Genomic DNA, 16,855 nt, shown 5'->3' with positions numbered 1-16,855 from the left:
ATTGTGAGAAGTGGGCTTTTACTTTCTACTTCACACCCTTGGATTGTATCTTTTTTCCAAGTCACTACAAAACATTTAATTTACAGTATAAAATAATTGAAGGTGCTAGTTGTTTTCAAACTACTCTAACAGACTACAATAATTTTAAATTATGGTGAACTATTCCATAGTTTTTTAAACCCACGTACTTAGTGAAAGTGAGGATGATGTAACATTCTCAGGTAAAGCTACTGAGGGTGTAAACCTCTCAAAGGCCCTAAAATGTTCTTTCTAAATCTTTGTCGTAATCCTACTTCTCGGTCTCTGTCCCTAAGAAGAAGAAGAAGAAGAAAAAACATTAACAAAAATTTATAGATGTCCCAGTTATTGTCAGGAAAATTTGAAAACAAAATGTTAAGCACCAAAGGAATGTTAAAAATTATGACCCATATATATGATGTTATATTATGTAGCCTGCTGAAATGTTTGTAAAGAGCTTTTGAAAAAACATGGTAAGTGAAAAAGAAATAAGAATGCCAACTTTTTTTTTCTTTCTTTTCATCCCAACCTCTTGTGCTCTTTATCTTAAAAGGAATTTGGCAAGATTAACAGTGAATGTCCATAAATGGTGCTTATATGTGATTTACTTTTCTTCTCTGTAGCTTTCAGCATCCTTGTATTTTCTATAACAAACAAGTATTTTTAAAATGAGAAAACAAAATTCAAAAAGAAAACATATATTACTCCCTAACTCCATTCTCAAAAATAAAAGTAAAGATATGTATTATTTTCCATTTAAAGATAAGGGAACTTTATCTCAGAAAGGTGAAGACACTTGTACAAAATTATACAATTAAGCAAGTAGCAAAGTCATCCCAGATCCCAAGTACCCCTTGCATTGAAGAGAAAATACACCAGATGGAATTTACTAATAAAGCCATACACTATATAAAGAAGATACTTTCACAAGTCCTATCTTCCCAGGGATCAGACCTTCCAGCTCCACTCTGGCAAAATTAATTCCTTTCTTCCATCGTTATTTACTTGTTAGTAGCTGCAATCAGATATTGACACCTAAAAACTTGCCTAACTGGATTCTTCTCTTTGCTGGGATGAGAATATTTTGTGATTTCAAGAATATGGAAGGCTGCCTTGATAAAGAACAAGGAGAATGGGGCAGGAACAGAGAAACGGAGACATGCTTGCAGGGACTTTTAAAATTCCAGCTCTCCCTGTTTGTAACAGGATAGGGAATAGGGAGCAGTGCTGGTGAGTTGAAAACAAAGTATCTAGCAAGGAGCTAACCCTTCTGGAAGTACACACTGATACAGTGGAATGCTGTGTAACTATTAAAAAGAATGAGGTGGCTACTTACATGGAAGATCTTAGAGATGTCATTAAGGAGAAAAAAGGGAGAAGCTCAGAAATAGATGTTTCATACATTCAACCACACATATATATGTTTGAATACGTATTATAATTTTCCTGGGAGAAAAAAAAATATCAGCAGTGGTTCCCTCTGGGGGGTGGGAGGGTGGGAAGGGGAGTGCTTGAAATAATTTTATGTTTTTTCAGTTAAAAACACACACCTATATCCCTCCTTGGCTTCAGCAGAGCCAAGGAGTCTTAAAAGCACTCATCCGATGATTGCATTAAAAACTTCTGTGATTCTAGGAAAAGGCAAAGAGCAACTTTACAAACTTAGAGTTTTCCATGATCACTTGATTGCTGACAAGAAACCTCCATGAATTCTAATATACACAGATACATTTTAAAACATTCAAGACACTGTTTAATCAGTAGTTTTAAGGCACATTTGTTAGAGAGACCTGCACTTCAACAATTACACAGACATCACTTGAAGTTATTAAAGTTATCAAAATATGTAAAAACATTCAAGTAAAAGATATGCAAATCAGCAGCATTTAACCAGAATGAATATATTAGCATACATCAGTATCAATTTTATAACAGGGAAAGAACGGAGCTTCCATCTCACACACTTAACATACACGCACACGCACGCTGCATACACACATACACACACACACACACACGCACACCTTGACTGTCCTCAGAAGCATGGTGAAGGCAAAAACATGTATGTATATAAGTGTGCTAGGCAAAAATGCCAACAATTAGAGTTTTTTTCAAGTGAGGAGAGAGTCAACTTTTGGTTACTCAAAATTCCATGATACTAGTTATTAGCTTGAAAAGCTCACTGGTCTCACAGGTACATAAATACCCCATTTTAATGCTAACTTTGGGGAAGAGTGAGAAAATGATCTGGCAAAGGGGCAAATATAGAGAAATGTGTAAGCTATGGCAAGCCTGCTTTGCTCCTCAGAGCAAGGAGTCAATCATTTTTGAGTAATGGAGGGTCGGGGTGGGGGTGGGAAATACTCTTAGCAGCAGCTTTCTAAAACACGTACCCAGCTTTAAACTCCAGGCTACTCCCTAGGAAAAGGTTCTCAGCCAGAGAAAGGAAGGAAAACAACAGAAGAAAGGCTCACACAGTCTGTTGCAAAACTAAGTACTTTGGAAAAGATAATGAAGATATTAAGACGAGAACTGATTACATGAAACAATAATTTAGGCTTAAATTAAAAGGTTCAGAGCTATGAATTTTGGGTAAGCTTATGATGAGGTATTTATTGCACATGTTTCTTGTTTGCTTGTTTGTTTGTTTTGCTGTAATGGAAACCCTGAAGTGATACTCTGCATATTTTGTAAAACAAAATTCAAAATTTTCGGCACAAGAGAACAAAAGCCCTTAAAATACGGATATGTGCCTCGAAGATGCCCGTACTTGGTGTACGCCGGGACACTGGCACAGGCTGGTCTGATGCTGGGACCCACAGCCTCCAACACTCATGCACGTAAATGATGGAACTCCATGCTCCGTGCACGTGCTCAACCGCTCTTTCCAGCCTGGTTCCGAAATGTGAAGTGTCCTTCAGAGATGGGGACCTCAGTGCAGCGAGGGACATGGCATTTGGAAGACTTGAAAGACAAACTTTGCCTCTTCGTTTTGATGGTCCTCTATTAAGTCTCAGAACTCAAGGCCCGAAGGGACCCCGCACCGTAAAGGCGGTTTCCCCCTGAGTAAGAAGGCTGCAGCAAAATGCCCCGGAAGCTAAGACGTCAAGGCCCTCAACCCGCAGCCATTCCCCTCCTCCTAAAGCTTCACCCAGGGTATCCAGAGACTGCTTATTCATACAGCAGGCATGGCTTTTCTCTCTCGTATTACTGCCAGCTAGCTGGGATCACATAACCGTCCTCTCCATGTTTCCACCATCTGTTCCAAACGTCCCAATTCAAGGATTTCTCTTTATGAAAAAAAAAAAAAAATCAGGTCTCTTAAGGAACACTTCTCAGCCTAAACCCTCAGAACCTGGTTGCAAAAGAACTAACCCAGGCTCCTGAAAGGTGATGTCTACAGTTAACTGTAAAAAACACAAATAAGCTTTGAAAAATATAAAAGGGCTCTCCTCCTCAATTTTTGTTCTGACAGCTTAAACAGCTTAAGAAGTCAGTTTTGGGGGAGAGTCATGGAGCTGCTGGTCTACAGGCAAACCCTTGGTTTGAACCCGCTCTTTCCAAGTCACTAAAGCCCTAAAGAGGGACTGGGTGCCATAAACTACAGCTGCACATAGGAGCCACCTTCAGGGAAGACCTGAAGTCCAGAAAAATATATTTTACAAGTTCTGCTCCAAACCCAGGTGGACTCTCTAGGCTCGGCCGGTCAGCAGGTCAGCTAATGAGCAACAAGCGACAGGATCCTCACTGCCAATCCAGTCGGTTCTTCATATCCTTCTGGGCTTCTGTCAGTTTCTGGATCAGGTAACGCTTGTCACGACTTTCCTAAAGATAGAAATCGGTGCAAGAGCACATTCAATATATTCGGAAGCAAATATCATCATTTCAACCTAATCAATTACCTGTCGGACTCGGGGTGAAGGATCCTAACCACCGGACGGTGGTAATGGCCTCCAGACTGGTCTGCCTCTTGCCCCTCCACATTCCCTTGTCCACAAAGTGGCCAGTAGTCTTTTGGCCACGTCAGACTGATGGGGCGCCTGGATGGCACAGTCAGTTGAGCATCTGACTCTCGGTTTCCGTTTGGGTCATGACCTCAGGGTCATGTGACTGAGCCCAGAACTGGGATCCGCACTCAGCATGGCGTCCGCTTGACACTCTCTCTCTCTCCCTCTGCCCCTCCTCCCACTCGCTCACACACACTCTCTCTAAATAAATAAATCCTAAAAAGAAATGTACATCAGACTCCTACTTAACACGCTTCGTTGGTTTCCCATCACACTCAGAATTAAACCCAAACTTGTCACCAAAGCCCTCACCTTATGCTGTGACCCCGGCTGATAATCCAGCATCATCTTGCCTCTCCTGTCCTCCAGCCATGGCACCTGTCCTCCGGCTCCCAGGAGTGCCCTCGCTGTCCCCTCTGCCTGTTACCCTCGTCCCCGAGACCTCCCACAATCGGCTCATCATTCAAGTCTCAGTTCCAGCATCACCTCCTCAAAGAGGCCCTCCGCGGCCACCATCTACAGCAGCAGAGAGCCGCTCCTCTCTACCTGCCTCGTCCGTATTACCTTCAGAGCGGCTCCTGCTATTGGAATTCGTGGTTTTTCTGTGACTGTTTGGCAGTCTCGGCTCCCTCTGTCACCACTGTCTCCCAGTGCAGTATGAGCAGCAGGCAGTGATCAATGTACACATTGTAAGGCCCGGCCCGAACGCAGTTCTGGGAAGCGGTGGTGAGCAGGGCCACGGCCTTCCCCCCTCTCCCTGGGGAAAGCACCACTGTCCTTTCGGTGTCCTGGGCAGACGTCCCCAGCCATGACCCTCTGGACCTGCTCTTCCTTACCAGGGACAGCTGCTCTCGGAGCTGGACTACCACCCGCTTGTGTGCTCCGGCCAGGGCGATGAAGTAAAACATGATGAGGCTGCAAGACAAGGGACGGATCACTGGGGTGTGTCGTCGGAGGCCACGGGACAGCCGGGTCCACTCTGCCCAGAGCAGGTTCACTTGTTAGGGAAAGAAAGAAAGGGGAGAGAGGGTGGAGGGACGGACGGATGAGTGGAGAGGAAGGAAGGGAGGGACAGAGGGAAAATCCGGGGCGTGACTCTTGATCTTGAGGTTCTGGGTTCTAGCCCCGCATTGGGTATGGAGATTACTTTAAAAAATGAAAGAAAGAAAGAAGGAAGGAAGGAAGGAAGGAAGGAAGGAAGGAAGAAAAAAGAGAAGAAAGGGGAGGGAAGAGAAAGGAAGGAAAGGGAGGGAAGCGGAGGGGAGGGGACATAAGGGGAGAAAAGAAAAGAAAAGAAAAAGAAAAGAAAGGAGATCTCTCCTAAGCAGAGGGCATAAGAAACATCCCCAGAGGGTTTTTAGTTGGCAGCGGTAGCAGAGACTGATTCATGCCTTGCTTTTTAAGTTAATATTAAAAGTTGTTGATGTTCCCCTGGCACACGCGATACAACAGAGAAAGAGAAGGACATGGTTCAGACAGTCAGCTCCGAATGGAATGAACTGGCTGTGGATGATCACTGTGAGGCCTCCCTGGCCTCCGTTTCCACATCTGTACAATGGGGATAATAGAGTAAAACCCAGGGACCACAAGCCTAGGATAATACATCTTTGAATAAAAGCAATTGGCACTTGGCTTCTATCTTCTGTGTGGTCCCAGATCTCAAAATGGGGGTGGCCGAAGTTATTATCTTTGGGGAGGGGCAAGTGGAATGGAGAGCAAGGCCCCAGGAAAACAGTTGGCAACCTCATTCCGTTCCACGAAGGGGAGGTAGTTTCCTGTCCAATCTCCCCAGATAGGGCTGAGGAAATAAGGGCCACTGGAATCACTGAGATCAACGCTACTCTTCTGGAAGACACCATGGCCACAGGACAAGGATGGCCAGATCAGGGAACTGCCACCAGATGGTGCCAGCCTAGCTACAGCTGGGGTGAACCCACTAGGACGGAGTAGCCGGATCCTGAGATACTCAGAATTCCAGGCCAACTGTCTGCACAGCTTCCCCAAGTCGTTTTATTAATCTCCATCAAAGGTATCCTGCCTTTAATAAATAAATTTTTGGGGTTCACGTCTTGCATGGTGTTGGGGTTTTACTGTAAGACTATATCATGGGATAATGGCAATGAGATCATTACAGTTAATACATGCCAGCTACAATCCATTCCAGTTATCTGTGGTAGTTACATTCTATAAAGTCTCCAGAAATGGTGAATTAGTGAATTTAAACCAGTGCCCCCAGGGGATGTCCAGGGGTAGGTTCCTTGAGTCACCACCGGTCACAACATTTTTGTCAACTGATCAATACCTTGTTTTATGTTTCTTATTTATTGAGAAAGGAAGTTATCAATATATAACCTTGTTTCTGTTTAAAGACACCTTATTTAAATATTACTGTTGATCCCTTAACCTTGAACTCCGTGTCGCAAGCACTAACTTACATAATTTCTTTGTAGGGCCCATCACAGCCCTCTTGCACTTAGAAACGACTAGAAGCACTTCAGTATGCTTGGGGCCATTTTGAACAGTGAAATGACCCACCAAAAACACAAATTGCAAGAAACCATTGCATGAGAGCTGAAACAAGGTAGACTATCGCGTTGTCTGACTCCAGCTGGTAACATGCCTGCTATGGTGTGAATGTTTGTGTGCTCCCCAAATTCGTATGTTGAAATCCTAATCCCAAGGTGATGGTAATAGAAAGTGGGGCTTTGGGGGGATGATTAGGTCATGGGGACGGAGCCCTCATGAATGGGATGAGTACCCTGATCAAAGGGACCCCAGAGAGCTAGCTCATCTCTTCTGCTATGTGAGGATATGAGAAGTCTGCAAGCCAGGAGAGGGCTCTCACCTAACATGCTGATGGACACACTGACCTTGGATTTGCAGCCTCCAGAACTATAAGGAATAAATTCCTATTGCTGATATTTTGTTACAGCAACCCAAACAGACTAAGTGCTTTTTGGGTGACTCCAACTTTTTGCTACTCTGTGCAAGTCCACAAATGACCAAGAAACTGCCTCAAGTATTGATTTTGGGGTTATAAAATATTTTAGTAAGTAGGCATATTCCCAATACAGACACAAAAAATAGAATCCATGAATAATGAGGACAGACTGTAATTAGAACAACACCCAGCACATAGTAAGACCTCAATTTTCATTTCTGATTAGAATTATTGTTATTTTTTTTAAAGATTTCATTTATCTGTTTAGCCCAACGTGGGGCCCGATCCCAGGACTCTGGGATCATGACCCAAGCCAAAGGCAGACACTTAACCAACTGAGCCACCCACGCATCCTGTGATTAGAATTATTTTATTATTATTATTTTTTAATGTAGGCTCCATACCCAGGGTGAAGCCCAATGTGGGCCTGAACTCCTGACTCGGAGATTGAGATCTGACCTGAGATCAAGAGTCACACACTTAGGGGCGCCTGGGTGGCTCAGTTGGTCAAGCGTCTGCCTTCAACTCAGGTTGTGATCCCAGGGTCCTGAGATCGAGCCCTGCGTCAGGCTCCTTGTTCAGCGGGGTGTCTGCTTCTCCCTCTCCCTCTGCCTGCCACTGCCCCTGCTTGTGCGTGCTCTCTCTCTCTTTCTATCAAATAAATAAATTTTAAAAATCTTAAAAAAAAAAAAGTCAGACGTTTAACCAAATGAGCCACCCAGGTGGCCGTAGAATTACTTTAACACTCAAAGAGAATCACTTTGCAGCAAAGCCTTGTCACCTTGCTGTATAATACCATCATTTACTGAGGGTTTACTAAGGGCCGGGTCCTCTGCTACACATTTCACTTTTTTAACTGAATGAAACTGAGGCACAGGGAGGACACATACTGTAAGTAGTAAAGCCAGGGTTTAAGTGCATGCTTCTAATCCGGTGCTCTTCTCTCTGCCCAGTAGTCACTTTCTTTATAAAGAGCAAGTGACTTTGTAAATAATCAGTACTAGTAATTGGCAATGTTTATTGAATTTTTACATCAGGCACTGGGCTAAGTGCTTTAGCTGCAGGGATCACTGAACCCACTCAACGACCCTCTTAAAAAAATCACTATTATGGAACCTCTGGGTGGCTTCCAACTCTTCGTTTCAGCTCAGGTCATGATCTCAAGGTCGTGAGATCGAGCCCTATGGCAGGCTCTCTGCTCAGCGGGGAGTCTGTTTGGGATTCTCTCCATCTCCTTTTGCCCCTCCCCTGTTCACACGTGCATGCTTTCTCTCTCTTTCTAAATAAATAAATACATAAAATCTTAAAAAAGAGAAAGAATCACTATTATGATGCCCATTTTAAAGATGGGAAAGTAAGGCTCACAGAGGTTCAGTAACTTTTTTTTTTAAGATTTTATTTATTTATTTGCGAGAGGGAGAATAAGAGAGAGAGCACATGAGCAGGGGGAGCAGCAAAGGGAGAGGGAGAAGCAGACTCCCCACTAAGCAGGGAGCCCAACTTGGGGTTCAATTCCAGGACCCGGGGTCATGACCTGAGCCAAAGGTAGACGCTTAACTGACTAAGCCACCTAGGCGCCCCCCCTTTTTATTAAATATTTGATTTATTTATTTGAGAGAGAGAGAGTGAGGAGAGACAGAGCACACAAGCAGGGAGGGGGCAGAGGGAGAGGGGAGGTTGGTAACTTATCAAGTGCAGCTTGTGAGCTCCCGTTTCCCAGTGGAGAAGGCTCCATGTGCCTCAATGGAGAATGCTTGCAAGGGTCCAGGCCATTCTTACTCACCAGATGATCATGAAGAAAGGCACTGCGAAGGCTTCTGACGTGATGCCATAGACCAGGGACTGCAGGGAACTGGGAAAGGTGCTAACTGTCTTGGGGACCACCTCCCAGGTGGTGTTGAAGTTGGTGAACGGCCCACAGGCTTTCGAGGAAGGGATGCTGCCAAAACATAGACCCAGGGGCTCAGGGTGAGGCATGAGGCACAGGCTGAGTGTCCCTCCTCTGCACGCCCACAGGCTTGTTATCGGTAACCTGAGAGGAACTGCCTGATCATATGGGCCTTCTGGAACATTCTGGTAAAAAATGCTGACCCTGAAGTTTCATCTAGTCTCTAGACTGACTTTCAACTTACAGGAAATTTAGCACAGAAGAGCAAGTTAAATGACACTGTAAGACAACAATCAAACATCCAGAAGGTGGTGGTGATTTTATTCACCAGTCTCTTAATTTGGAGGTGAGGAAACTATTGTGGACTCTTCAAAGAATCAAAGATTTTTTAAAATTAATTCATTTTTAAAAAAATAGGCTCTGCACCCAACATGGGGTTTGAACTCACGACCCCAAGATCAAGAGTCATATGCTCTACCAACTGAGCCAGCCAGGCACCCCTCAAGAATCAAAGATTAAAAGAGAATAAGGAGGCGCACCTGGCTGGCTCAGTCAGAAGAGAATGCAACTCTTGATCTCAGGGTCGTGAGTTTGAGCCCCAGGTTGGGTGTAGAGATTACTTAAAATATACAGAATTAAAGGAGAGTAAAGACACATAGCAATCGAAAGCAATGGGTAAAACTTGAAAGATCCTCATTTTAAAAATAAGGCTATAAAAGACAATTTGGGGACAACTGGGGAAATTTGAAAATGGCAGAAATATGATGTTAGTATTAATTAGATATGATAATGTTATTCGGATGCGTGGGAAGGAGGAGTCTCTTATTTCTAGGAGCTGCAGGCTCAAATATTTAGCTCCAATCTTCTGTGCACCCCCAGATCTCAAAATGGGGGTGGCTGAGATTACTACTTAGGTGTGTCATGGTGCCTATAACAATTTCAAATGGGTCATTACATAGATAAAAAACGTATGCATAGAGAGAGAGAGAGAAAACAAACGTAGCAAAATCAACATGTTAACAACTGGGACATTCAGTTGAAGGGTACAGGAGTCTTCATTGTTGCTATTTTTTTTTTAACTTTTCTACAGATTTGAAATTTTGCAAAATAAAAAGTAGGGAAAAATCAAAATTACAATGGAAAAAATTTTGTAATTAAGGCCTACAAAGAACGGCCTACATTCACATCATGAAGTTCTGTGTATAAGATTTTCCATTGCAGCCCTATCTTTATGGATTAAAAAACATTCTGGGAAGCAACCTAACTATTGTTTAAGGAAATGGAGGAACAATTTATGATCCGTTCATAAAAATACTAAAAAACCACTGAGACACACACAGGGACGTGAAATGACTGGCTCCCGGACAGAAACGACGTAGTCAGGAAAGAGGACTGGAAAATGAATTTCCATCATATAGTCATGCTTTTTGAATTTTGTGTCATGTGAATGTATTTATTATATAAATAAATCAAAGCTAAAAAACATCTTAAAACAATGAGAGTTCTGTATATGCTGGCATGGAAAAGGGGACAATATAAAATTAAGTAGAAAAAATAAGCAGCCAAACAGGATTACAGCATTATTCCATATATGTTTTTTAAAAAAATACATTGTTCATATGAATTTCTGGAAGTAGTCCTAAAATATTAATAGTGGTTACCTTGACAGAGTGGGACCAAGAAGGGAGGATAGGGGGCAATTTTTTTCTCTTTAAGTTATACCCTTTTGTACTGTTTGACTTTTTATATAACACCTATCACTACAACAAAAAACAATAAAAATATATACATTCAAATTGGTTAAAAAATAAGACCTGAAAGACAGAATCATAGTACAAGAATTTTAATTTAAAGATGAGGAAATGGAATTCCATGAGAATATAAGTCAGAGACATTGGTAAACTGTAGCCCGTGGGGCAAATCTGGCCCATCATCTGTTTTTTATAAATAAAGTTTTATTGGAACACAGTCATGCCCATCAGTTTGTATATTATCTGTGGCTGCTTTCATAATGACACGAGAGTTAAACAGTTGCAACCGACATCATATAGCTCACAAAGCCTAAATATTTTAGGCTTGTGCTTTACAGAAAATGTTTACCAGCCTTTGATATAAATGGTTATACTCCTAGCGAGTAGGGTCACTGGGGTTGCAACCCTCAATTTCTGATTCGTAGTCTCAGGCACTTCTGCTCTTACCAAATTCCACACTAGACTCTACATTCCTTGTGCCATCTCTGAATCATCTCTGTACTCCTAGCACCTAGCACAGTGCTTGTCACACTGAAGACATTCCAAGTCTTCGACTGTGAGCATATATTATTTTTATAATCAGAAACAAAGGAGACTAGAAGAGAAGTCTGAGGAAAAGGGAGTAGGGCAGGACAGACCCACTGGCACTCTCTAAAACCATGGCAACAGGATAAGCCCAACTTCCAAAAGTGGACCAGGACATTCCAGCACCCAGAGAGAGATTCCAAAACAAAGGTGGGCCTAGCCAAACGAGGAGTGACTTACTGACTTCTGCAGGTGGAACACCATGAGGAAAGCCACTAAAGAATGCAAGGGACCCTTGAATAGAAAAGAGGGACATGCCAAGAAGCAAGCCAATGTTCTAGAAAACAAAGTCATATTTACCGTGCCATGCTGATTGTCAGAGGTATTATGGCCAAACACAGCCCAATCAACAACACCAACAGGAAGAAGAAATTAGAATTGGATGCTCTGAACTGCCTGGGGGAGGGTCTGCAGGTATAAAGAAGACTCATCTAAAGGGAGAGAAAGAAAGAGAAAAAAAGTAAGAGTCTAGCTTCCTTGGAGATCAACGAGCACATTCGTGCATTCCAGTGAGAATGTAAACTGGTAGGACTTTTCCAGAGGGTAGTCAGCAACCTAGATCAAAATGAAGCGTGTTTAATCCTGGGGAAATTCATCCTGATGAGAAAATAGAATAAAAGGGCCAAAATACATGGACATGGATGTTTACTGCTGCGGGTGCTGATATGTGGGAATAATTGGAAGCAACCTAAATAGCAATCAACAGAGGCTGCTTGAAGGTTCAAGTGCATCTGCACCGTGCGATACCGGGAGCCCTTAGAGAGGGTGAGCTCTACGTCCTGCCTGGCACTGTGAAATGTGCCTTATGATCTCATTTACGTTTTTAAAAAAGCATTCTTTACAGGAGTTTACATCTGTATTAAATGGATCTACGCTAACAAGAAACAAGAGAGATTTTGTTTGAATTTTTTATACACATATTTATCTTTCCTCTGTATTAAAAACAAATTATTTCCGGGGTGCCTGGGGGGCTCAGTTGGTGAAGCATCTGCCTTAGGCTCAGGTCGTGATCTCGGCGTTCTGGATCAAGCCCTGTGTCTCGGGCTCCCTGCACGACGGGGAGTCGGCTTCTCCTCTGTCCCTCCTCCTGCTCTCTCTCTCTCTCTCATGCTCTCTCTCTCAAATAAATAAATAAAATCTTAAAAAAAAAAACCCACCATTATTTCTTTCGAGGCAAAAAAGATTTGTGGAAATAACAAGTGGAAAGGGAGTGAGGGATAGAGTAACAGGCCTATAATTTTTCCTTAATATTTTTAAAAACTACATTACTGGGAGGGGGCCTCAAGCTGTTCTGACTTCAGCAGTAGCCAGAAAATCTTGTGAGGTGGACAGCAATGAGTGCCAGGGCCCCCTGGGGTCCTGTTTGGGGGTCACTGGCTGGTCAGGCCTATGGTGTCAGAACTCAGCCCAGTGCCCATGACCTATTCTGTTATCACCACACATCTTTACTGGGCCACACACCAGGAAACCACTGGGTGACCAATATATTCTGGAAAAGGAAAAAGTTCTTTTAAGTGTTCTCACATCCATCTCTCCTTTGGTGCCTTCGACCAACTCAAGTTTCCACATGGAAGCACCAGAACATTCTTCAAAGGCCAAAACATCTGAGTCAGAAGTATGGGCCAATTCAAGGCCCTGCTTACCTAAGGATTAAATAGATTAGGTCCTGGAGTGAAGTAGATCTGGAGTCACATAAGCTGTGTGACCTTGGGCCACTTACTTAACCTCTCTGAATTTCAGCTTCCTGATTTATAAAATATGGTTACTATCAGCACCTATTTCAAAAGATGTGTGTAAGCATTCCATGATAACATGTGTAAAGTGCTCAGCAGAGCGGGGGCACATGGTATTCTTACAACCGTTATTACTGTCGTTATTATTACCACCATTATTATTTCCATTTCTGAATCCTCAGGGCTTGGCATAATAGGTAATTAGTTAGCGTGGGGCCTGTTAACAAAGGGCACCCCTGGAAGAAGGGATGGAAATTACTATATACCTATCTGTATATAGTTTATAAAGATTTTTTTTAATTTTTGAAGATTTTTTTTAAGATTTAAATTTTTTTTTTAAGATTTATTTATTTAGGGGCGCCTGGGTGGCGCAGTCATTAAGCGTCTGCCTTCGGCTCAGGGCGTGATCCCGGCGTTCTGGGATCGAGCCCCACGTCAGGCTCCTCTGCTGGGAGCCTGCTTCTTCCTCTCCCACTCCCTGCTTGTGTTCCCTCTCTCACTGGCTGTCTCTCTCTGTCAAATAAATAAATAAAATCTTTAAAAAAAAAAAAAGATTTATTTATTTATTTTGAGAGCGAGCACCTAGGGTTGGGAGAGTAGGGGCAGAAGGAGAGGCAGAATCTCAAGTAGACTCCGCACTGAGTGTGGAGCCCGGTACAGAACTCGATCTCATGACCCTGAGATCATGACCCAAGCCAAAACCAGGAGTCAGACACTCACCCGACTGCGCCACCCAGGCGCCCCTGTACACAGCTGAATAGTGAGCATGTATTGCCTCTAATGAAATAAAATAAAATAAAATAAAATTAAATTAAAAAAGGAGCTCAGTTAATAAGCCCAGATCAGTGAGTCACCCCCAGGGCACAATGCTCAGGGCCTATGAGCCATTTGAGTTGCTACACAAATACTTGAGACCTGAAAATAAATACACGGGTTCCAACATCCAAACGGAAAATTACAGAACTTAATAGACGTTTTGTGTGACATCACCAAAATGTGCCACTGCCAACGGATGGCTCAACTGTGACTCCACTCTGTGACAGTTACTTACAGAAACAACATTGAAATCACAGGAGCAAAACACATCGTGGAAGATGTGGAAATCGATTCAAAGTCTTTTTTCCAGAATCAAAATATACATCAAACAAGGGATGTAATTTCAATACGTCTGATGGGACGTGCGTGGGCTGTAGACACATGACCTGCAGAATGCCTGGTGAGGTCAAGAGTAGTCCAGAATATGAGCCCCACACCCACCCCTGCTGTCCTTACCTCTTTCACATAAAAGATGATAATGAATTTCAAGGTTGCAATTGCAGGGAGAAGAGGTGAGAAAAAGGCTCCAATCCAGCAAATGGTTTGCCCATAGACGATCCCCAGGACGTTATCAGGAATGGCAAATTCCTGCTGTCCCCAGCATTGAATCAGCTTCCAAGAGGAACAGTAGGTCACCAGGAGCCTGGAAACAAATGGGACAATTTCTCATGTGGACTGCAAGTGCCTGCCAAGGCCACAGAACCATGTCCACTAAATCAGAGCTGTTTCTACACATATTTCTCATGGAAACTGGTGAGTTCCATGTCTAGAAGATGCAGAATACGACAAGCTCTGGAATCATGAAGACCAGAGTCCGAATCTCAGATCTACAGCTTAGCAGCCAAATAAAGGTGGACGAGGTTTGTAGGTTTGGTTTCCTCACCTGGAATATGGCGGGGAATATTATATGGAATATAACACACCCTACGTCACCAAGGTTGTGGTGACAATGAATGACAGGGACAGTCTCTGTGGTCTTGCTTGTCACTTGGCCCCAAAAGTAATGGGCATTCACACAGAAAATGGCTTATGAGAACCCTAACACCTTGCATATCACTTCCTGGAATCCTACACGCTTCTTACAGAAACCCTAGGACCAGGGGCCTGAGATTAACACACACAGTTGCTCACCATAGATTGCCACATATAAGCAAAAACCCTGGAGACAGCCTAAATGTCCATCAGTAGGGACTACATTGACAAATTATAAGGCATGAACTTACATTATATAGTCCTTACAATAAATGAGGAAAATCCATGTGTCCTGACATGGAAAGTTGTTCATGATATCTTGTATGTCCAAGGGAGGAGAAAAAAAAAAAAGGCAAGCTGCAGACCAATGTGGATGTACTGTGATCCCATTTATAGGGGGAAAAGCACTTCTAGCAAGACCGTGTGTGTATTTATATATATAGTTATGTAAATGTGTTTTTATTTTTAAGGACTGCCGGATCTACCCCAAAGTGTTAACAATGGCCACCTCTGAGAAATGAGGTGGGACTGGGGAGCTAGGGGGATGGTAACAAAAGAGAAGTCTCACTATTCTCTAGACCTCTGTTTTTATTTCTATATTCTAAATGTTAAACGTTTTTTAATAAGTACACACTCGTGTCATATTTCTATAGGTTTTTAAAAGGAGAATTTCGAGGCACCCGAATGGCTCAGTCAGTTAAGCATCTGATTCTTGGTTTTGGCTCAGGTCATGGTCCTAGGGTTGTGAGATCGAGCCCCGTGTCAGGCTCCGTGCTGGGCGCAGAGCCTGGCTAAGATTCTCTCTTCCTCTGCCCCTTCCCTCACTCCGACCCTACACTCTCTCATTCTCTCTCTCTAAAAAATTAAAAATAAATAAAAATAGAGTCTCCTGGGTGGCACAGTCAGTTAAGCATCCAACTCTTGGTTTCGGCTCAGGTCATGATCTCAGGGTCATGAGATCAAGCCCCACATCCGGCACTGTGCTCAGTGGGGAGTCTGCTTGAGATTCTCTTCCTCTACCCCCGCCCCTCCCCTGCTTGTGTGAGCACTCTCTCTCTCAAATAAATAAACTTTTGTAAATAAATAAATATAAATAAAAGGACAGTTTCTTTTTTAAAGTTTATTTTTAAGGGCTTCCTGGACTACTGACAGGCCTGGATAATCTGTACATCTGGGTAAAAAAGTGGTTAAGTAAACAGGTTCACCTAAGGCTCAAGGAGGTGCCAATAAAATAATGCAATGGCAATATGGTAAAGATAATCATGATAGTGATAGTTAATACTCTGTTGAGTGCTCAGTACTTTTATCTGCATTTTCTCCTGTAATCCTCACAACTGTGCTGTGAAGTGGCTATGGCTACCATCCCCATTTCACAGGTGGGAAAACAGGCACAGAGCTTAACTAACTTGCCCAAGGTCACAAGACCAGCAAGTGGCAGTGCTGGGGCATGAACCTGGAGGGTCTCCCCTGATAGTAGCTGTGCTGATGGCCAGAAGCCATCTGTATGGAAGCCTCATGGAAAGCAGCGCCATTTTGGTTCATGCTGCCTTTCAAGGGGGCACTTAATGGACTATAGGGTCAATAGCCTAGAGCCAGGTGGAAGTCACTGGATGGTGGTCAGTGATGTCTGTCACACTCTATGAAGAGCAGCTGTGATGGGAGCCTCCACTGGGGATATGGAAGGAACTGGGAGGGATAGGCTTAACCCAGAGCGGTATCCCTCACACTTACTTTCTAGGGAAATCCACAAAAAGCGTCACGGCCAAGATGATGATGAGGTCAAAGATCATCAGCTTGTACATTTCCTGCCCAACTTGGGTCTCCCAGCACTGAAACCAAAGAGAGCAAGAGAAAATGAGGCCCAACTTGGGGCAGAGAAGCCAGGTTCTCATACTCCTTCCAATGCCCTGTCAACCCTCAGATCCTGCTGCCTCCAGAGGCCCTCAGCTGACGGTCCTCGGAGCTCCAGCACAGACTCTGGTTTTCAAGCCCATAGAAGTGCCTGCTGTGTCAGCCTCTGCCACACACAGGAGAGCGGATCAGCTGGGATTCAAACCCATAGCTTCCAGGCCTGTTCTCTTGACGTTGAGCCTCTCACCCTACGATGACCACCCCCTCCCCACCCGCAGGACGCTCCCATCCCA

The 16,855-nt window shown here is 43.5% G+C and overlaps 1 protein-coding gene across 2 annotated transcripts in view; it reads right to left on the bottom strand.

Moving 5' to 3' along the window:
* Positions 1 to 3,710: 3,710 nt before the first annotated feature.
* The window catches only part of TMC7 (transmembrane channel like 7), a 50,180-nt gene continuing 37,035 nt past the window's right edge, over positions 3,711 to 16,855 (bottom strand). The window contains exons 11-16 of one of the 2 annotated variants that reach the window (XM_011226504.3): positions 16,443 to 16,540; positions 14,196 to 14,382; positions 11,491 to 11,621; positions 8,750 to 8,905; positions 4,862 to 4,940; positions 3,711 to 3,843 (exon numbers count right to left, since the gene is read on the bottom strand). In XM_011226504.3, coding sequence (XP_011224806.2) covers positions 3,763 to 3,843; positions 4,862 to 4,940; positions 8,750 to 8,905; positions 11,491 to 11,621; positions 14,196 to 14,382; positions 16,443 to 16,540 — 732 coding nt within the window. In that variant the 3' untranslated portion in view covers positions 3,711 to 3,762. Of the gene's footprint in view, positions 4,941 to 8,749; positions 8,906 to 11,490; positions 11,622 to 14,195; positions 14,383 to 16,442; positions 16,541 to 16,855 lie in introns of both variants that reach the window. The other variant, XM_019800989.2, reaches the window with a different exon arrangement.

This window comes from Ailuropoda melanoleuca, chromosome 10 (assembly GCF_002007445.2).
Source record: "Ailuropoda melanoleuca isolate Jingjing chromosome 10, ASM200744v2, whole genome shotgun sequence".
Lineage (NCBI taxonomy): Eukaryota > Metazoa > Chordata > Mammalia > Carnivora > Ursidae > Ailuropoda > Ailuropoda melanoleuca.
The sequence above is the reverse complement of the archived record's forward strand: the minus strand, read 5'-3'. Positions and strand labels throughout refer to the sequence as shown.